General features: G+C 43.1%; 1 protein-coding gene across 11 annotated transcripts in view; it reads right to left on the bottom strand.

The window, feature by feature from the left end:
* Positions 1-17,807, bottom strand: part of LOC146606909 (uncharacterized) — a 156,890-nt gene that overhangs the window by 19,046 nt on the left and 120,037 nt on the right. For 10 of the 11 annotated variants that reach the window (XM_085349276.1, XM_085349282.1, XM_085349274.1 and 7 more), the window contains 15 exons: positions 17,554-17,657; positions 17,299-17,337; positions 15,812-16,036; positions 13,643-13,797; positions 13,348-13,559; positions 12,913-13,117; positions 12,733-12,829; positions 12,437-12,665; positions 12,117-12,242; positions 11,873-11,995; positions 8,102-8,123; positions 1,106-1,183; positions 841-972; positions 587-724; positions 133-367 (listed from right to left, as the gene is read on the bottom strand). In XM_085349276.1, the coding sequence (XP_085205402.1) occupies positions 133-367; positions 587-724; positions 841-972; positions 1,106-1,183; positions 8,102-8,123; positions 11,873-11,995; positions 12,117-12,242; positions 12,437-12,665; positions 12,733-12,829; positions 12,913-13,117; positions 13,348-13,559; positions 13,643-13,797; positions 15,812-16,036; positions 17,299-17,337; positions 17,554-17,657 (2,120 nt within the window). Of the gene's footprint in view, positions 1-132; positions 368-586; positions 725-840; positions 973-1,105; positions 1,184-1,647; positions 6,175-8,101; positions 8,124-8,336; positions 8,370-11,872; positions 11,996-12,116; positions 12,243-12,436; positions 12,666-12,732; positions 12,830-12,912; positions 13,118-13,347; positions 13,560-13,642; positions 13,798-14,759; positions 14,859-15,811; positions 16,037-17,298; positions 17,338-17,553; positions 17,658-17,807 lie in introns of all 11 variants that reach the window. The other variant, XM_085349284.1, reaches the window with a different exon arrangement.

Below are 17,807 nucleotides of genomic sequence, written 5' to 3'. Positions count from 1 at the left end.
AACCTTAGCAATGTGTTCCTTGTTTCTCTCTGTTGATGTGCAGAACAGTTGCAGAACATGTGCACGGCTGTCAATAAACAACTAGATAATGTGGATGGGGTGACATTAAACGAAGCATTCAGAGTAACTCACTGTGTTGTTTCCATCTCTTTTTGTGGCTTGTCTTTGTGAACAGTTCTAAGAAGGCCTGCTGCTGTGGAGTCTGTCACCGGTCGTCCTGTTGTCTCGTGAAGTGATGACAAACTGGATGAAAGGTCTTCTGCTGAAACTATGGGAACCTGTTGTCCTGAGCGTGGACTCTTTTTTGCAGCCTCTGTACGCTTGCTGATCCTGGGGCTGTCCATGTCTTCATGAAGAGCAGCGAAACCTGATCGGGCACACAGGACAGGAAGGGAAATTTTAACCTCTCAACAGCCAACAGCTCACGGTCATATCACATTGAACAGAAGTTAAATGTATTTTAGCAAGTTTACTAGATTCTAGTAAACGTCTAGTAACTAGAAGACATCACCTAATCTCGTGCATGAATCTTACAGTTTTCCTGTTTTAGTATTGTATACTCAAAGTATTTGGTTAGCTTGTGCACCTTCACTATGGTCCTGTGCTATGGTCCACTCGATTTCTGCATACGTATGTGAGGTTTCTTCTTCAGACGTCCTGCTTTCAATAAGGTGAACAATATCCATTCGATTGATCTTTGTCAGTCTTTTGATAAGTGTTGCTTCTGTTGAAACAGAATAAAAGTTTCACTTCAAAGCTGACAACAAGATTTCTTTACTTATTAAGTAAAAAGCAATAATTCTGAGAAATGTGTACCAACTACAGGAACTAAACACTGGCCTGTGGCAAGATTTCCCTCCCTCTCTGTCCAGACTTTCAGAAGAGCATGGCTTTGGTCTTGAAGTGAGTTGGGGTTTCCAGTTCTTATCTCATTGATCCTCTCCTCACTGAAGTCAAGCTCCTGTGCTAACTCTGTTGGCGAGAAGATGATACAGTAACAATCGTGAATATTTGAAGATACATTTGAATGTCTGGTGTATCTTGAGGGCCTGCCAACTATGCATTGAGCTTGAGCGCTTCATCGCCGTGATGAGGTGTCACTCACCCGTCCAGCTGAAGCCAAGGTGGTCAGCTATAATGGCCAACCGTTGCTCTTTTCTCTCTGCTTCATCCTGTGGATCTACTGCAAATACCACCAGACAGCCATGAGCGGTCAGAACCGCAATGTGTTCCAAATGATATGTTCACAAATATTAAAAAATAAAACACCTTCACTGGCTTTCTTTTTTGTGTTCTACTAACGATGTCTTTACATAGGATTAATTAAGGATCCAGACCTATACCCTAGAGCATGATGTGTCATTTCAATCAATTGTTGCCATTACACTTAATTGTTCTGGATATTATTAGTCACATTTTAATCTTTAAAGTTGTTTTCACAATAAAGCCTTTAAGTCAATCTTGAGATTTTCAGCACACATACAAGGAAAGTGAGACATCATTACAAACAAAAACACAGCTCAAGCAACATGTTTTCCTTTTTACTTCAAGAAGACATAATCACAAGAGACAGAGAGGCAGCACCTTTAGCTATCGTACTAATGAGGCACAAGAGATAGAGAATAGCCCCTTAAACTGGGGGGATACCTTGACTTTGGACTTTATCGTCTGGGATTCGCTGCATCTGTGTCTCAACAGGTTCGTCCCACAGTGGTCTAATGGGAAAGATGTCTCCTGAGGGAGGGAAATGTTCTCTTTCTATGACTAAAGGATCAATGAGACTGCTCTCGTCATCTGAGATGGTGGCCGCAACCTCTTGCTCTCTGTCTGCCTCTGCCAACCTAGCCACCAGTTTTGCTGCTTCATCACTTATCTCTTCAAAGAACTCAACGGGCTCTTTATAGGGCTCCCTTTTTTCTTTAGTGGGTGTTGTTGAATGTGACGACTGACCGCTTTTGCCTCGGACTGGCAATCTGGACTGAAAACCCTTAGATTTTGCCGCCTCAGCACTCAAAGGACGACCCTGTTCTTTTTTAGATGACCTGGGAGACTCCCCCTCACAGAAACTCTTGGCTTTGGAAGATGGAGTCTTGGTTTTGACATCCACAGAGGGACCTGCATCTGTCTCAGATTTTCTCCTTGTATCCTTTTTCACAGGGACCTTAAGTTTTTTGTCTTGGTTATTTTCAGCACGTTTGACAGTAGAGTCAGGCTTCATCGTGCTAGCTTTAACTGGAATTCTAGATTTAGATTCAGAAGTAGAGATGGCCTCTTTTTTAGGAGTGCTGGAAGGGGAAACTGCATGAGATGGAGAATGAATTGTTGATTTACCGCGGCCTTGAGAAGAAGTAGGCTTAGCTGGTGCTTTGACTGGAGTCTTTTTAACACTACTGGAAGCGCTTTGTTTGGATTTTCCTGTTGTTTTGGGGGCTTCTATTACTGACTGTGGTTCCTCTGGAGAAGAGTCAGAAGACTCTTCCCCTTGCTCAGAGTAAACTGATCTAGTGATAGTAGTATCTGCTGTCTGTACATTTGTTATCATTTGACCAAGGGAACTTGTGTCTAAATCTAAGGATCTTTCAGTTATCTCTGCTTTCATCTCTAGAAGTTCTGGGGATGTCCGATCTTTCTTTGTAGGTTTAGCTGAAGCTGAAATGCCCATTTTGGGGATTTTAGATTTGGAGGCATCAGCTTTGCAGCTTGGCTGTTCATCTTCAGGCGAGGACCGAAGCTGTGAATCAGCTGTTTCTTCGGATTGCTCACTGTTATCAGTCTTAACCTCTAGTGTTAAATTGAGACCAACTTCCGGTTCTGTAGCAGATCTTTGACTCTCTTGTCTGGGCTCTTCTAAGATGGGCTCCTCTAAAGGCTGTTCTCCTATCTGGAAAAAGGCAAAGCCAACAGCCTCTTCCTCGTAGCTTCTCTTTGTCATGTCAATAGCACCACTGCGGGTCATCTCAAAGAGCTTCCCTTCTTGGAAAAGAAAAGGATTGGGCTCACTGGTGGGAGTGCTCTCTTCTGTTGGTGTCCTACCAGGTGTGGTGTCTGGAGACTGACGGTCAACAACCAGATTCAGTATCTTCTGTTCCTCCTCTTTTACGCGAGCTTCAAAAGTGGCATCATCCTCCCGCATTGCAGACCAAGACTCGGTATCTACCCTTGCAGTGACACCTTTGGACTCGGTCCTGGGAGGTTCCAGTGTCTCGTCATCCTCCTCTGTGTCATCGTAGATACAGACCTCTGGTTTAAACGTTTCCTGTGTCTTACTTGTAATAACAGTTTCACAGAGTCCGGCCTGATCTCCTTTAACTTCATCTGTGACATTACTACATCTTTTCAGCACACCTGTCTGTGGCTCACTAATCTCTAACTCTTCACCATGCGTATCATCTCCTCTACTTTCCCTTGATTTCCTTAAGCTTTCTTCCTTTTGCTCATCAGTCCTATTTTTAGTATTTGATGTTGATGCCTTTGTGTTGCTATTGGCTTTATTGGCTTTTCCAGATAATGGGCAACTTTCTTCTTTTTTCATTTGGGATTTTGAATGATGCTGGTCTGAGACAGAGTGAGGTCCCTCTGAGGTGACACTGGTTGATGATGTGCTCTTGGCCTCTTTGCTGTGGCATCCATCATTCAAACCTGCTGAAAAAGGAGAGGGAGGTTGTACTTTAATAAGGGGATCAACAAAAAGAGCTAATTTTGAATCCTCTGTGGGTGTACTGAACCCACATTCACTTTGCGATAGCTTCTCACTTTCACAGCTGTCATCCCCTATTTTGGCATCTGCTGGAGAAAACAAATCTTTTCTAGACTTCGTTTTGCTCTTCACGTCTTGTTCCATTTCATTAAATGTTTTTATTTTGGCTGCCATCTTAAACATCTCTTCCTCAGGAGTGATCTTTCTCCTAGCTTCGTGGCTGTCTGATGCATTATCTTCTTCTGGGTCTTCAGGGATGACAGCCGGTTTTGATAGAGCAAAGAGGAATGAATGATCAGGGGGTTTGGGGTTTACCTCATAACTTACCTCTTCAGAACTAGGGGTGTCAGGGGAGAGGGGGCTCTTACCAGAACTTGTCATCTGAGACGTCTGCTCACAACTGTCATCATCAGCACTAGCCTCATGGTCTCGAAGAAGCCTACTGGGCACAGTTTCCTTGGGGAATTCTGCATCTTTGGGAGGCTCTGGATGGCTATAGGATTTGCTAGGTGGACCTAGTGGGAAGAATGGGCAGCTTTTTAGCTCTACAGGACTGCTCTCTAAGGAGTCATGAGGAGGTGATTCCTTAGTTGGGCTGGGTTCAATAGAGTCTGGGGATTTGTGGGAGGAATTTTCTTCCATGAGAGGACTACCCTCTAACGAGTCTCTGTGGCTTATTGTTAAAGAGTCATCAGCTAACGGACTGAGAGCATCTGGGTCTTGTTTTAAAAGTAAGTCTAAGCTTTCGTGATGCTGAGACGGGGATCTAGGAGCTGACGACCCAACTAAAGACAATACTAGCTGATGATCGGGGCTTTCGTCATCGCTAAGAAAAGTTTCTATAGTCTCTGAAATTCTTTTTGTAAGCTTTTGTGGTTTTGACTCACTCCTCTTAACAGATATAGACTCACTTGTAGTGTGGTCATCTGTAGCCTTGCTGGAAGAGACAAGGAGGGTCAATTCTGTAGAGAGTTGGTCACCAGTGGTCCCTATACCAGAATCCCCACACTTCTCTGTGTCTTTACTCTCTTTCTTTACTGTTGTGGCAGCTGGTGCCAAAGTTGTAGAGGTTTGCTTTACAGTTTTGGGAGAAAGCCCTAGACTTTCAGGGCTTGTGCCCGGAGTGGCTAGACCCTCATGTTTGTAACTGTCCTCAGAGCTCAAATGAGAGGATCCATTTCCAGAACTTAGGGAGTCTGCCACACCCTCATGTTTAAAGCTGCCAGAGCTATCATCAAGGCCACCGTTTCCAAAGTCTACAGTGTCAGTTAGCTCTGAATCAGCAGAGGGTTTTGTGTCTTTGTCTTGCTGACTGATCAGTTTCTTTTGGGGTTTGGAATCCAATGACACTTCTCGCTCTTGAGGGACGTGTGAAGCTGCTGCTTTTGTCGTGGATTTTGTGTGGATAGTTTCAGATTTAGTGCTTTTTTCTGATTTGGATGAAGAGGATGTTTTGAGCTGAAATAGCCCCGACTTTCTCTTTGAGGGGTCTTGACCCGTTTGGAATGCTTGCATCAGCTCTTTAACTGACATGGTCTCTTCAAGTTTTTCAGAATCAGCTTTAGGGGATTTATGCGGGGCCTGCTTTGACTTAGCGGTTTCTTTGGCTTTTGGGGAGGATTTGCTCATAACAGGCAAATGCGTAGGTTTGCTTCCAGTGACCTTTTTGCTCTTTTGCTCTGCCTCCACTTTCTGTTGTAAGGCTTTGACTTTGTCCTTGATTGATCCGATGGGAGTTTCTTCAATCACTGGGGATACAGGGGATGCTGGGGCCTTGGCTGTGGGCACGCTTAGACGACTCCCTGTTTCTGTCGATTCCTCTGTCTTCCCCTGGTCTTTTCCCTTCCGTCTCACTGGCTTTTTAACATCACCAGTGGTGGGTTTGTCATGTACTTTGGTTGGAGTGGTTGGTTTTGTACTTTTGCGTAGCACAACATCAGTGAATCTTTCCTGGAAACTTGTCTCTTTTTTGGCTTTAACTTTAGAGCTTATTGGTACATCCAGCAGGTATTCTTTAAGGTCACCACTGTCCTTGATGGCTTTAGGTCTGGGAGTCCCTCTGTTACCTCTACTTTCCCGTAAGACGAGCTCTTGATTTTCTAAAGCTGCCATCTTTTTGGCTTCTTCTATCTCACTGTCTGAGAGGAGAACCCATTCCTCAGCCATTCTAGCTGCTTTCGCTGCCTCCTCTGCCACCTCACCCTCATACGTTCCACCCCTCAGTATTTCACTGACTTTCTCTAGGTCCTCTTTGACTTTCTCTAAGTCTTTTTCCATTGTTTCTAACGCTTCTCCAGAAACTTCCTCGGTCCCTTTCTCTAGACCACACCCTCCTAAGGAAGGGGATTTCTCAGCGGAGTCTGCAGTCAAGATGACAGTCATTTTGATCAAATCTTGTTTCATCTCTGACACGTCGGATAGAAGATCTGGTTCTCGAATCAGCTCTGATTTCAGGACTGACGTCTCCGTCTCTTCATCTTCCATACGGAAGAAGAACAAGTAAGGAGTAAAGAAAATTAAAAATTTAAATGAAAGGAGACAGACATTGGAGAATGTGGTCAGGACAAGATTGGAGCACACCGCAGGGATCATAGGACAACAAACTCACAATGGTTTCTACTGTACACCAGGGAATCAAAGGAATTAGGCTTGTAGTTTCATATGTCTGTGCTGTGGTAAAGCAAATGCTAAACACATACCAATGGGAAAGGATATGAGCAGGAAATAACTTGCTTTTCCACTTGCATCCACACTCACAAGACAAAAATACAGATCAAAACTGGAACTGATAAAAAAAACTAGCATGTGACGGAGAAACCAACAAAACAATGAAAACCAAAACAAAACATATGAAACAGAAACAACATCAAAACATCTCAAGATTGCTCAGATGTATGGGAAATGTCACTAACTCTATGAAAGAAAGCCAGTGATAATGTAAATGGCGTATGAGGATTTGCCATGTTTAGCTCTATTGCAAAACTAATATATTTTATTTCAATTCAAGCAGGAATGAAGGAATTCTATTTCACTCCATTCTGCTTTTGACTAAATCAGCATTTGGAAGACAACCGTAATGAAAACTCACAAAAAAAGAAACAGAAGCAAAAAACGGTGACATACAGAGCAAACAAGATGAACTCTCACTAAGAAGACGGTACGTATAATCACACAGACACACAGCACACACATTCATTTGTAAGTATGGCAAGTTATTTCCATGCAAAGTAAAGGGAAATGATGATGGAGAGGTCATAGAGAAGAGTGATGAGAAAGTTGGTACTTAGTTGCTTGTCTTCTTTCAGTAATGTGGTGAGTTCTGGGCCCGTTCATTTAGCAATTCCAGTTTTTAAAATGTCAGTGACACTGATACTGTGTGAAAGTTGAAAATACAGACGGTCCATAGAGTTTTACTCAATAACACGTCCTTTAGAAACGTAACGCTAACAAATATGGGTTGATTTGTTAAATGTATCTAATTAACATGTTTTGTGACTTTTTTCCTGAATGTTCACATTACCACGAGACAAGCCATGGTGGAGGGGAGAGGGGGAGGAGCCTGACTACACTAGTAGCCAACTTCAGGAACTTAGAGCATATGATACCAGCACAACATGGCACAAACTGCACCACAAAAACAATACTGGGAAGAAAAAGGAAGTTCAGAATTAGGAAGGTGGAGTCTGGATGTGCTTCACTCATGGCGAATCACATTTTGTCCTTTCTCCTTTTAAAGGTGATTTGTTCTGTTACTGTATAATGGCTACAGTCATTTAACTCACATCCCACAAGCAGCTGTGAATCATTTTACTGTTGAGAGTCTCTTTTTGATCTAACCAATGCAGAACGAAGTGTGGAAATGCAGAGTAAAAGCCCAAATTATGCACAACACAACACTAGCTGCACTTCTCCACCCACCTGGCCAATCAGGGCCAAGTGCAACCACATCAGCAACCACGATTATGACAGTGTTAGCGCTACGCTGGCTTTCAGGCTAGCACATAGATAGAAATATATGTATATATAGGCCGTCACATAAACATCACCACAGTATGAATGAAGATCATATTTATGTACATACGTAAGTTGCATTGTTTAACTCTTTCTTCGTATCTCCAATCTCGCATTGTAAAAGAATGAAATTGGATTAAATTGAAACAATGAGGTGTAAATCATTACGAAACAAGAAAAGTAGAGAGAAACATAACTTTGAAAAGATGGACTTCAGGGTGAATGTGTATGAGTCTGGTTATTCCTCTGCATTCTCAGTACTAATGTTAGACTTATTCATACCATTTACACCAATATTATTTTGATTAATAAATATATGCATTTTTATCAAAGAGCAGCAACCACGTTAGTACAAGTTGCAGAGCAAAGTATGTAAGTAAAAGTACGTCTTACATTTCTCGAGCAGTCTGTTGGTCTGAAAAAGATCACATGGAAATACAACAGTTAGGATGTTTTGACCGCTGCACGTGCTAATTATTTTAACTATCACTACACCTATTACTGAGGGAAAGAGCACAGATAAGCTAAGTCACTGCTGAATCACAGTCTAAACTACAGACAGAGGCAAAGACAGATTAGTGGAGCTAATGGGAAGACGAGGGAAATGAGAAGCGCTGGCTGCTTTTACCTCTTCCTCTTGTTCTTGGTCTGAATCAGACTCCTTTGGGGAACAAGAAGCAGCAAGAAGCAGAACGATGTACAAATAGAAACAAGAGCAGTATTAAGGTCAGACAAAGGGCAAACCAACGGTTACCATAGCAACAAAAACAAGAGGTCAGTGTGGATGTCAGTGAAAGTCAAAGTGGTCTTCAGAGACGGACTAGGTAAATATATTACACGTGTGCTACAGCTGTGCTCAGACGTTGGGCATGGATGTTATGGTCATGTTGGGCTTTTTCACTGGGGGAATAATTCTGCAACATAAATCTTTAATTACTTTATTTTGGATTCTTTCTAATCCACACAGGCTCACAGTTATATTGTTTATTGTCCCGTATCTTTGACCAAAAGCATCTGCCATAATTCTGTCTCTCCTTGGCCAAATTGAGTTCATTTAGCGGCTGTCTGGGATCTGGGGTTTGAACCTCACCAGCTTCTGTCATTGTGGCCAAAAAACATGTGCAGCTGCAAATTTCAGTCACGATTACAGGTGTCAGTTTTGGAGCAGGGGGTTCGTTCTTGGTGAGTCCACGGTGAGCCCTCCCGTCACTGTGGACAGGGACACTGGAACGCCTGAGCTTTGGTGCTAGATTGTCCCTGATCATTAGATTTCCTGTCATAGTGTCACACTTTGGGTCTTCTAGCAGATCTGGACAAAGTGGTGATAAATCGAAATAACTTGTGCTTACATACAGTTGTTTGAACTGATGATTACAGGAACTGTAGCTGTTAGAAATGTTGGCAGAGACCGCCAACGTGCTAATGCAAAACTCTCCCTGGACTTCCTCGTTGCTCTGAGGATCGGTCTGCCCAGTGAGAGCTGCCAAATAAACCCTTTTCATGCTGCAAAAAGAAACTACCAGTTGTGGAGAATTATAACTACCAGAGTTATTATTAGTCTTAGTTTGTCATTTAGCTTAGTGCGAGTTAGTTTGGAGGGCGGGTTTGTGCCTTTGTTTTGTTTGAAAATGTTTCTTTTTTGTTTATTTAGTTTCCGTGTTAGTCTTTATTACTTATTATTTTATTTATGACAAACACTAGAGTAAGATGTATGAAAATCAGTATAGGGGTTACAATATAAACACAACCTTTTTAAACCAGTTCCCCGACGGGGTTGTAGAAACCCTGTGTTGTACAGCACCAAATCATACCATAAATGAACACAGAATATTTACAATTTCATGCTGTTTTAGTTCGTTTACCAACTACACACATTTTATTCAGTTAGATTTAATTCTGTTAAAGGGTGAGGGGATATTATAACTAAAACCTTTCTTCACATGTAGTATCTGTTTTAGGCTTAGAGCCTACCATCACTCTGACTGCAGAGCCTTCAGCAGCACACTCATATATTTCAGTCTGTATGCACAGTTTAGTCTCTCTGTGGATTAAAGAAAAGCTAAAGTAACCTTCTTATTTAAAGCCATTAAACATGTATTTTGTGCCATGAATCCACCTTGGAACAAGAACATAAAATGACCGTGACATTCACGCCCATGATAAGTCCAGGCACACTGCTGACCACAGCTGTTTATGCAAAAACAAACATATTTCACAGGGCTTTAACATGACACCACACACTGTCCACAGTGTTAAAGACAGTTACTATTAATCTTTGAGTGCTTAGAATTATATTTAGGACACCAAATATGAAAATAATTTGGATTTCATTTAAGTTGAGGGAGTTGATCAGTGGGACATTAGCACATAATATGCAACGTTCCCTCTAAGCTGCGCGTGTGCAGTTGTGCACTGCTGGCAGGTCTCTGCACACAGAAAACAATCGAACCTTAAGTTAAAATGAAAACTTTAACGATTCTGTTCTGCAGTGTTAGTCAGTGACCGGCTGCTCCCGTATGGGATCAGAACGAGGCCACCTTATCCCATAGTCCAGCCAATCACGCGATTCACATTCGTATATAGAATAGAATAGAATAGAATTCAACTTTATTGTCATTGCACATGCACAGGTACAGGGCAATGAAATGCAGTTTGCATCCATCCAGAAGTGCTTTAGTGATATAGATATATTACAATATATATTAGCAATAATATAGATATGTGAGTATATTACAGTATACGCAGCTGTAATATATACGCAGATATACGCAGCTAATCAACGTGGCTGACAGGCTATGACAGCGTCCTTATGTGCGACACCGGTGTTTTAGCAAAGCGGCTGATGTGGAGTGAAGCCACGTTAATGACAACGTGTACAACCATTGGAGATGTGAGCAGGACAGACGGAACAACTGACGGACAAAGTGTGGACTTTATACCAGTTTTTAAACTGTGTTGATCGACCACGTAAAACCAGAGTTATGATAAAATATCTGCAATGTTTGTTTTCCTTCCTGAATACTGTCGTTGTTTATATTTACTGCGGGAAGAAACGGTGAAAACGGCGTTTTATAAGGAAAACGCTCGAAAGCCTGTGAGCAAAAACAAACCCCCTCCCTCAGCCTTTCCTATTGGTGGAAAAATGCACCATGTCGACCAATCAAAAAATGATATGGCAACATGACATTTAGTTGTTTAGGAAGGGGGAAGTTTTAGGAGTGACGGCGTGTTTGAGATGCGAATGCCAAGTTTAGCACAAATCTTGTGTAGTTAGTGTGTAGTTAGTGTGTAGTTAGTGTGTAGTTAGTGTGTAGTGTAGTCAATAGTTTTGTTGTGTGTGTCAGAACAATGGTTTACAGGTGTTACAGCAGTGATACATCTGCTGCTGTCAGGCCTGCAGGTATCAGGCTGTTGTTCTCCTTCATCTCATAGTGGACAGGAATTATTTTTTGGAGCGGCACAAATAATTTGTGTGGCATCAGATTTGATGCAGAACAGCTGATTGTTCTGTAAATAGTTTGAAATGTTTATTTAAAAAAAACGCCTTGGCTGCATTTTTAGGTAAACAGCTGCAAAAAACTCTGTTTGCATAACTCAGTTACTTTTTTGAAGAAGTCACTATATAATTAACTGCCCAACATTGGTCATTATTTACTGTATGTTGCAGACAGAGTTACAGACTCTCTCCCAGACCACAGACTCATAATACAGTCAGAGCAAAAAAATAAATAAATAAAAATAACTTGAACTCCAATTTTAAAAACATTTTCTTTTTGAGTTCAAGTTATTTTTACTTCCATAGTGTTGACATGCTACAGGTCACGAAATAGATTTGTTTAAATTTTCATTGTAAGTGGACTAAAGCAGTTAATTAAAAGTAGTCGAACATAAATGCTGTAATTTGATTACTTTAATAAACATGTAACTTGGATGCTGGCGTGACCACAGTGCACACGTCTGCCGTTGCTCACAGTGCGACGTTCAGGGAGTTTGTGTGTTCAGACACGTGAAACATTAGAGGGAACATTGATAATATGTCTTATTGCAACACGGTCTAGAGTTAAAGCAACCAGAGGACTTTCCATGTTAAACTACTGAAACCAGCACGCAGCTTTTACTCATAAAGACACACGACCACCAGCAGCATCGGCGCGCCATCCTTACCTTGCAGTATGATGGAAGTGTGATGTTGAGATTGCATATAGCATTTTGTGCAAGTGACCTGTAGTTCCTGGGTTCTTTCATAAATGACAAGCGGCCACACGGCTCCTGAGTGTTGTCTCTGATCTGCCAAAGCCAAGCGGGTCAACGTTAGCCAGCTGCTCATTGCTAAACCGATTCCATGTTATACGAAGAACATTGGCTGACACTTGCAGCACTTGCTCAGAAGAAATAAACGATGACTCACTTTGATGAAGAGTGCTAACCGGTTCTCCTTGAAGGCGTAAAAGCTGAAGAGGTGATGTTGGCCGCTTTTCGTGAGGGGAACAAGGTTACCAAAGCAGTCTGCATAGATAGGTTTGCCTTCCAGGACCTAGTAAAGGTAACACATGCATACATGATGGAATAATCACGCCTGACATCTTACATGTTTACACCCTTCTTTAGATATTTCTTCTTCTTAGACTGGAGTCGACCGCTCAAAGGTTTTTTATTTTATTGGGGTTTCATTTCCGAACTCTGTCTTGTATAACTTGGTGTTAGACTCCCTCCGCTCTCCTTTCTCACCTCTACATCTCGGCTGCGCGCCACCTCGGCGAAGTTCTCCTGCTGTTCCAGTGTTTTATCAATCTTGTCATCAGTCATGCAAAAGCAGCGCAATCGGGCCTCAATCGGGTCGTGGGTCTTGGCGAAGATGACGAACTTGGCCATGTAAGGGACACAGATGATTTCCCGATACACCTGAGTGGAGAAGTTGACCGATTCCTGGACTTGCCGACAGTCTATGAGCCAGAACCTAGAAATCAGAAGAGGGTTAGGAGCGAGCTGGTGTCTGTGGCTGATATTTGGTTCAGCTGGTTTACCTGGCAGACACGTTGGTGGTAAAGGACACGCAGTCATTAATAAAAGTTAACGGAGTAGTTCCTGTTATATCCTCCCACTGGGCTGGCGTTGTTCCACCTGCGTGACATGAAATGTTAGAATGTGGAGACGCGTCTCAGCTTCACCCGTTAAGATTTGAACTTTTCTACGGCTTCTCTAACCCGTGATGCTACAAAGCAATCGTAGGGTGGGTGTGTCCCCTCCAAAGCCGTTGAGGACGGGGTCGGAGTTGCTCTTGGGGACAGGGATTGTCATGGTGATGGGTTTATGAAATTTCCTCCTGCGTGGCTCCAGAGTGACAATGGGACTGAAGCTGGCCTTGTTCCCCAGGAGCTTCCTCACGACATCTATGCTCACTGGCTGGGCCTGCGAGACAAGAGGAAAGCCTGGCTGTGAGGCAACTGTACGCAGACAGCACATGTGCTTTATCCACCTCTTTTGAGTCCATTTAGTAAAGACATCGACATGAATCACAGCAACTTAAGAAGGTTGAGTCTGTTTTGTTTCCATGGTTTAAAACTAAAGCTCTGAATATTAAGAACAACACAATGACAGCAAAACAGAGAACATATAAAAGCTAACCACACTCTGTTTACCTGCAGTCCAACCCTGATCCTCTTGGTCAGCGCCCCCTCAGGAAAAACTGCCTGAACTTGTGGTACAACGGTGCTGCTGAGGATGCCTCCTTCAGGACCAATCAGATTGCTGTCTTGCTTGATGCGTGACACCACAGCAAAGTATTGTGGGAAATCTCTAGTGATGATACGGCAAATGCGTTTCCTCTCCAGCTCTTCGGGAGTTTCCAGTTCTGCAGAAGGTGAGACAGAAAAGACGTGATCAGGCCTTTATCGTTTGACGCCGCGGTGTCGTCAGCCAGTATCGGAGACTGACCCTCGTCCATGCCGTTGAGTATCTGGTTGAGCTCCTCTTGAGTGTGTTCACAGTGATGCTCCTTCCAGCTCTCTCCTGTTTCGCTCCTCAGAATCACCAGCTCGCGCTCCTTCCCTCGGAGGGCAGCGAAGTGAGGGATCTCCACAATGACAGGACTGGAGGAACAAGATACGCTGGGTAAGTCCAAGTAAAACTAAGCGCGTGGTGTGATGGAATATAACAGGTTAGTGAGGTAAGTCTCCTGTTCTTTGACTGTTCATCTTTGTATCTGGATACGAGCCCGACTGTACCTGTGCAGACACAGAGGGTGCATCGCTCCTCTTGCTCTGGCTTCACTGCTATGTGAATTACAGTTTATTTTTTCTGCAGCTGATGTGTTGACACGTGGTGATAAAGAGCATCTCAGATAAACATGTAGAGCTGTGCTGGATAAAAGCATCTGCACCAGCAAATCTCAGGTGGATTCACTTGAATCACAACATTCAAGTTGATTTATGATCAGTGTGTCGTCCATTTGTAATAGTTAGAAAACGTCACTCTGACACTTACCTGATGAGCACAATCACAAACTAGTTACAACGAGTATCTACAAGAAGCGTCCTGCAGGCCAACATCGGGACAAACACATATTTCTATGTGATATTTATATGGTTACCTGGCCTGTAGTATTTGTTTATGTTTCACTCTAAATACTGTTGATGTTATTTTATGACTTTGACCACTCAGGCAGGAGAAACACATCAATTTAAAATATAGTGAAAAGGCCAAATATTGCCTGGTGACACCATGTGATTTCTTATAAACTCGAAATAAAAACCATACAGAGCCGATCGCTGAAGCGTGCACTCATATTCTCCTGCTTCCCTTCGACTTACAGGCCACACAACCATTTAAATTTCACACATAAGTGAGAGACAAATCTTCCCCCGAGAATGAGAAGAAAGAAAAGGGAAACGGCAAAGCAGGAAGGAGAGAAGTGACAAGCAGTGGCTGGAAGCACGGACACTAAATGAAGTGGATTATGCAGCATTAGCACAAACACGACAGCACAGTAACAAAGAAACTGGCATCCATGGATTGTTTCATATGCAAAACCACAGACTGGTTTCCACCCTACCCAAGAAATCTGGTCCCCGGTGGACCAAGCTGGAGGATTCGGGTAACCAAACTCTCTCCCTCATTTAGAGGTGGGGGGGCACTGGGGAGGTGGAGTTTACTGTGATTGACCGAGCGTCCATATGCAGCAGTGAGGAAGAAAGAGCACACACAATGTTTGGGTTGAGCGCCGATTTTCTCTTAGCTGCACAGTCAGGACGTCCAATAGAGCATCACGAAGAAATGACAAATAAAAACATACAACATTTACCCCAAAGCTGCGCTTATATTTATACTCAAGTCCTTCTTTTCATAATAAAGAAGACTGACTTTGTAGTTCTTTGCATTTCCATAACACACACTGTGTTGGTCACTGAAGAAGTCCTCTGATAAAGCCAGTTTGAATCTGTTAGACTATTATTCTGCATTTTTATTCAAATTAAATCTGTTTATTTGAAATGAGCTCATCATTGTGGCCGTGTGGGGCTAGTTTCACTGCAGAGCTGCAGAAACATTTCACATCACAGCAAAAACTTCTGTCGTCTGCAGCAAATCTGTAACTGTGACCATCTCAAACGTTACCAGCAGAGGGCAGAGTTTCAGTCCACATATCAAACCAATCATGGTGCGAGACACTGCAGCTGGAGTTAATAAGAAAAGCTGTTTCATCAAGTGTTAGGGAGAAAGGTTAGAAAGAGTCGCGCTGCAGCTGTTATGAAAGTAAACAGGCCATGCTGGCAGACCGCTGGCACTGGGAGGAAGCGAGAGCAAATACAGAGACAGTCTGAGTCAGGCAGAGGCTGGCAAATTAATCTGAAAGAAAAGGGCAGCACTTTGTAACCTTTGCATTTATACGGGATACAAATTAATAACAGGATAGATGTTCAAAGGAAAGAAGCACTTTTCATCCTGCCTGGAAACTTATTGCCATAAAACATTCAAAGCTACTAGCAAATAATATTATATCATGTGTATGTGTAAGGCGCCTTGAGGCAACTGTTGTTGACATAAATAGACTTCAACTGTTAACCTCCACACATCCAGAAGCTTCTACAATCACTATTCCTGTCTTACCCAAGGAACTGGGCTCCAGAGGGTCCCACCTCGATGAGCCTGCTGGCCAGACCCTCCCCCTCAACCATCGGGGGCATGGTGGCCAGACGGTGCCTCTTCACCAGTCGGCACGTCACTCTCGTCGGGGCGCTGCACTTCCTCGGCGGGATGATGATGCGGAGGCCGTTGTGTCGACAGCCGCGCATGGCTCCGCCCCTGGCGTCTACCATGAAGCTGACCAGGAAGCTGAGAGGAAGCAGGAGATACATGCACGAATGAGACGCCAATATTGTCCGGTTCAGTCTAATTCAGCTCCATTAAGTGGTGAGAAAGCAGACGGCAAAGCTTTGTTTGGTTTGAACAGTTTGTAAGATGCACACTTACACGAAGGACCACCGCTGTTTACTTGCTCGAGTTTTTGAACACAAGCAACAGTTAAGTCGTTAACTACGTATCTCAAAATCAAGAAGGCCCCGTTAAGACAAGAAAGCACGAGATATGAGGACTAAGGAAGATCCTGTCGGCGTGTTGGCCTGGGACACTTTTGTTCATCAAACTTTCCTTCTCTAAAGAAGCAAACACACTTTCTTCATGAACTATATGTATTTATGGTTTTTTCTAAGTGAGCTTATCTATCTTAGACCGTGAAGCAACAACAGCACAACTATAGCATAGTCTTAACTTTAGTGAACTGATTCAGCGAGGTCAGTAATAGTAAACTTAAGCTAGCTCACATCACGTAGCATTAGCCAATCTATGCTCGTGGAAACAGCAGACCAGAACAATGCGTTTTCTTTATTATGTTTAATCTTCAAATAGAGATGTTACAAAAAAAGGATAGCTGCACTTTAACATAGACTAATCATTACCATGGACAACTCTATGATTGTAGCATGGTAGCTAACGTTCGCTCAACCTTTGGTTTCTGTTTTCTCAACACTGAATGGACGAGGGCTGCTCTGCATTCAGGTTTGACCTTCGCTCTCCATGCACAGTCACAAGTATGCGTATGGATCACACATCCCAGCGGGGTAAAGACCGACTGTGATGAAATGACGATATGACACTAAAGACGGTTCTTGGCTCAGCTTCAGCCAAACAAACAACCAGGTTAGAAAACCCAACGACAGACTTGAAACAGCTGTTAAATTAATGTTAGAAGACGAGATTAGAGTAAACTGTAAGTTTATTCTAATAGTCTCCACACCACGTGGCATGTTAGTAGAAATGCACAGTTCACGAGACACTGAATGAAGTCGACAAACATGTCCTCAACCTTCAACCTTATCTAAACTTTCCTGAACTTGCAGTGTCATGATGCCAACTTTGGAAAATCATTCAGAGAGTTTATGTTTAATTTACGTTCAGGCTGAGAATACAGGAATATACACGAGATGTTGTCTGTCGAGGACGGTGCAACACATACACCTCTCCATAGGGAGAGCACACTGAGCGGAGAAGGACGGTGATGAAGGGGAATGAGGTGCAACCAAGGTGCAGAAGGTCACCTGCTGTGGTCTCCATGATCATGGCACGGAGAGGAGTGGCTAAAACAACAACCACAACAGACAGAGAGGAATCACAAGTCAGGCAGAAGAAATCAGAGAGGGAGAAATCCCAGCAAGTGTAAAAAACGAGCAGAAGGAAAAGAACAGGGCTCAGCAGGATTTCCATCTACGAAGATCCACAGAAAACAGTTTATTCACAGAACTCTGGCAGTGTAAATGCTGTTTACGACTTTCCTTCAGTGCTGCTGTGCTTACCCTGAATGGACAGGGCTGGAGGACAAAGCCACGTTGTCCAGGTTCTCTGTGCCCCAGCTCAACCGGTACGAATCCCTCTCAGTCTCCCTGGCAAGGGATGAAACCTGGAACGAAACAAACCTCTTATCAGAGACCAGTCATCTAGGGCATTGAGAAGATCATGGGATATACTTGCTCCTGAATTTGACAGAAACATAATCCCCATAAAAACAGCAGGACCGTGGGTGGAGGAGTGGGTCGGGTGGGGTTGCAGC

Source organism: Diplotaxodon limnothrissa, unplaced genomic scaffold (assembly GCF_057381915.1).
Source record: "Diplotaxodon limnothrissa isolate DT_005_m unplaced genomic scaffold, D_limnothrissa_male_GT1.1 unmapped_scaffold_4, whole genome shotgun sequence".
In the NCBI taxonomy this organism is placed as follows: Eukaryota; Metazoa; Chordata; class Actinopteri; order Cichliformes; family Cichlidae; genus Diplotaxodon; species Diplotaxodon limnothrissa.
The sequence above is the reverse complement of the archived record's forward strand: the minus strand, read 5'-3'. Positions and strand labels throughout refer to the sequence as shown.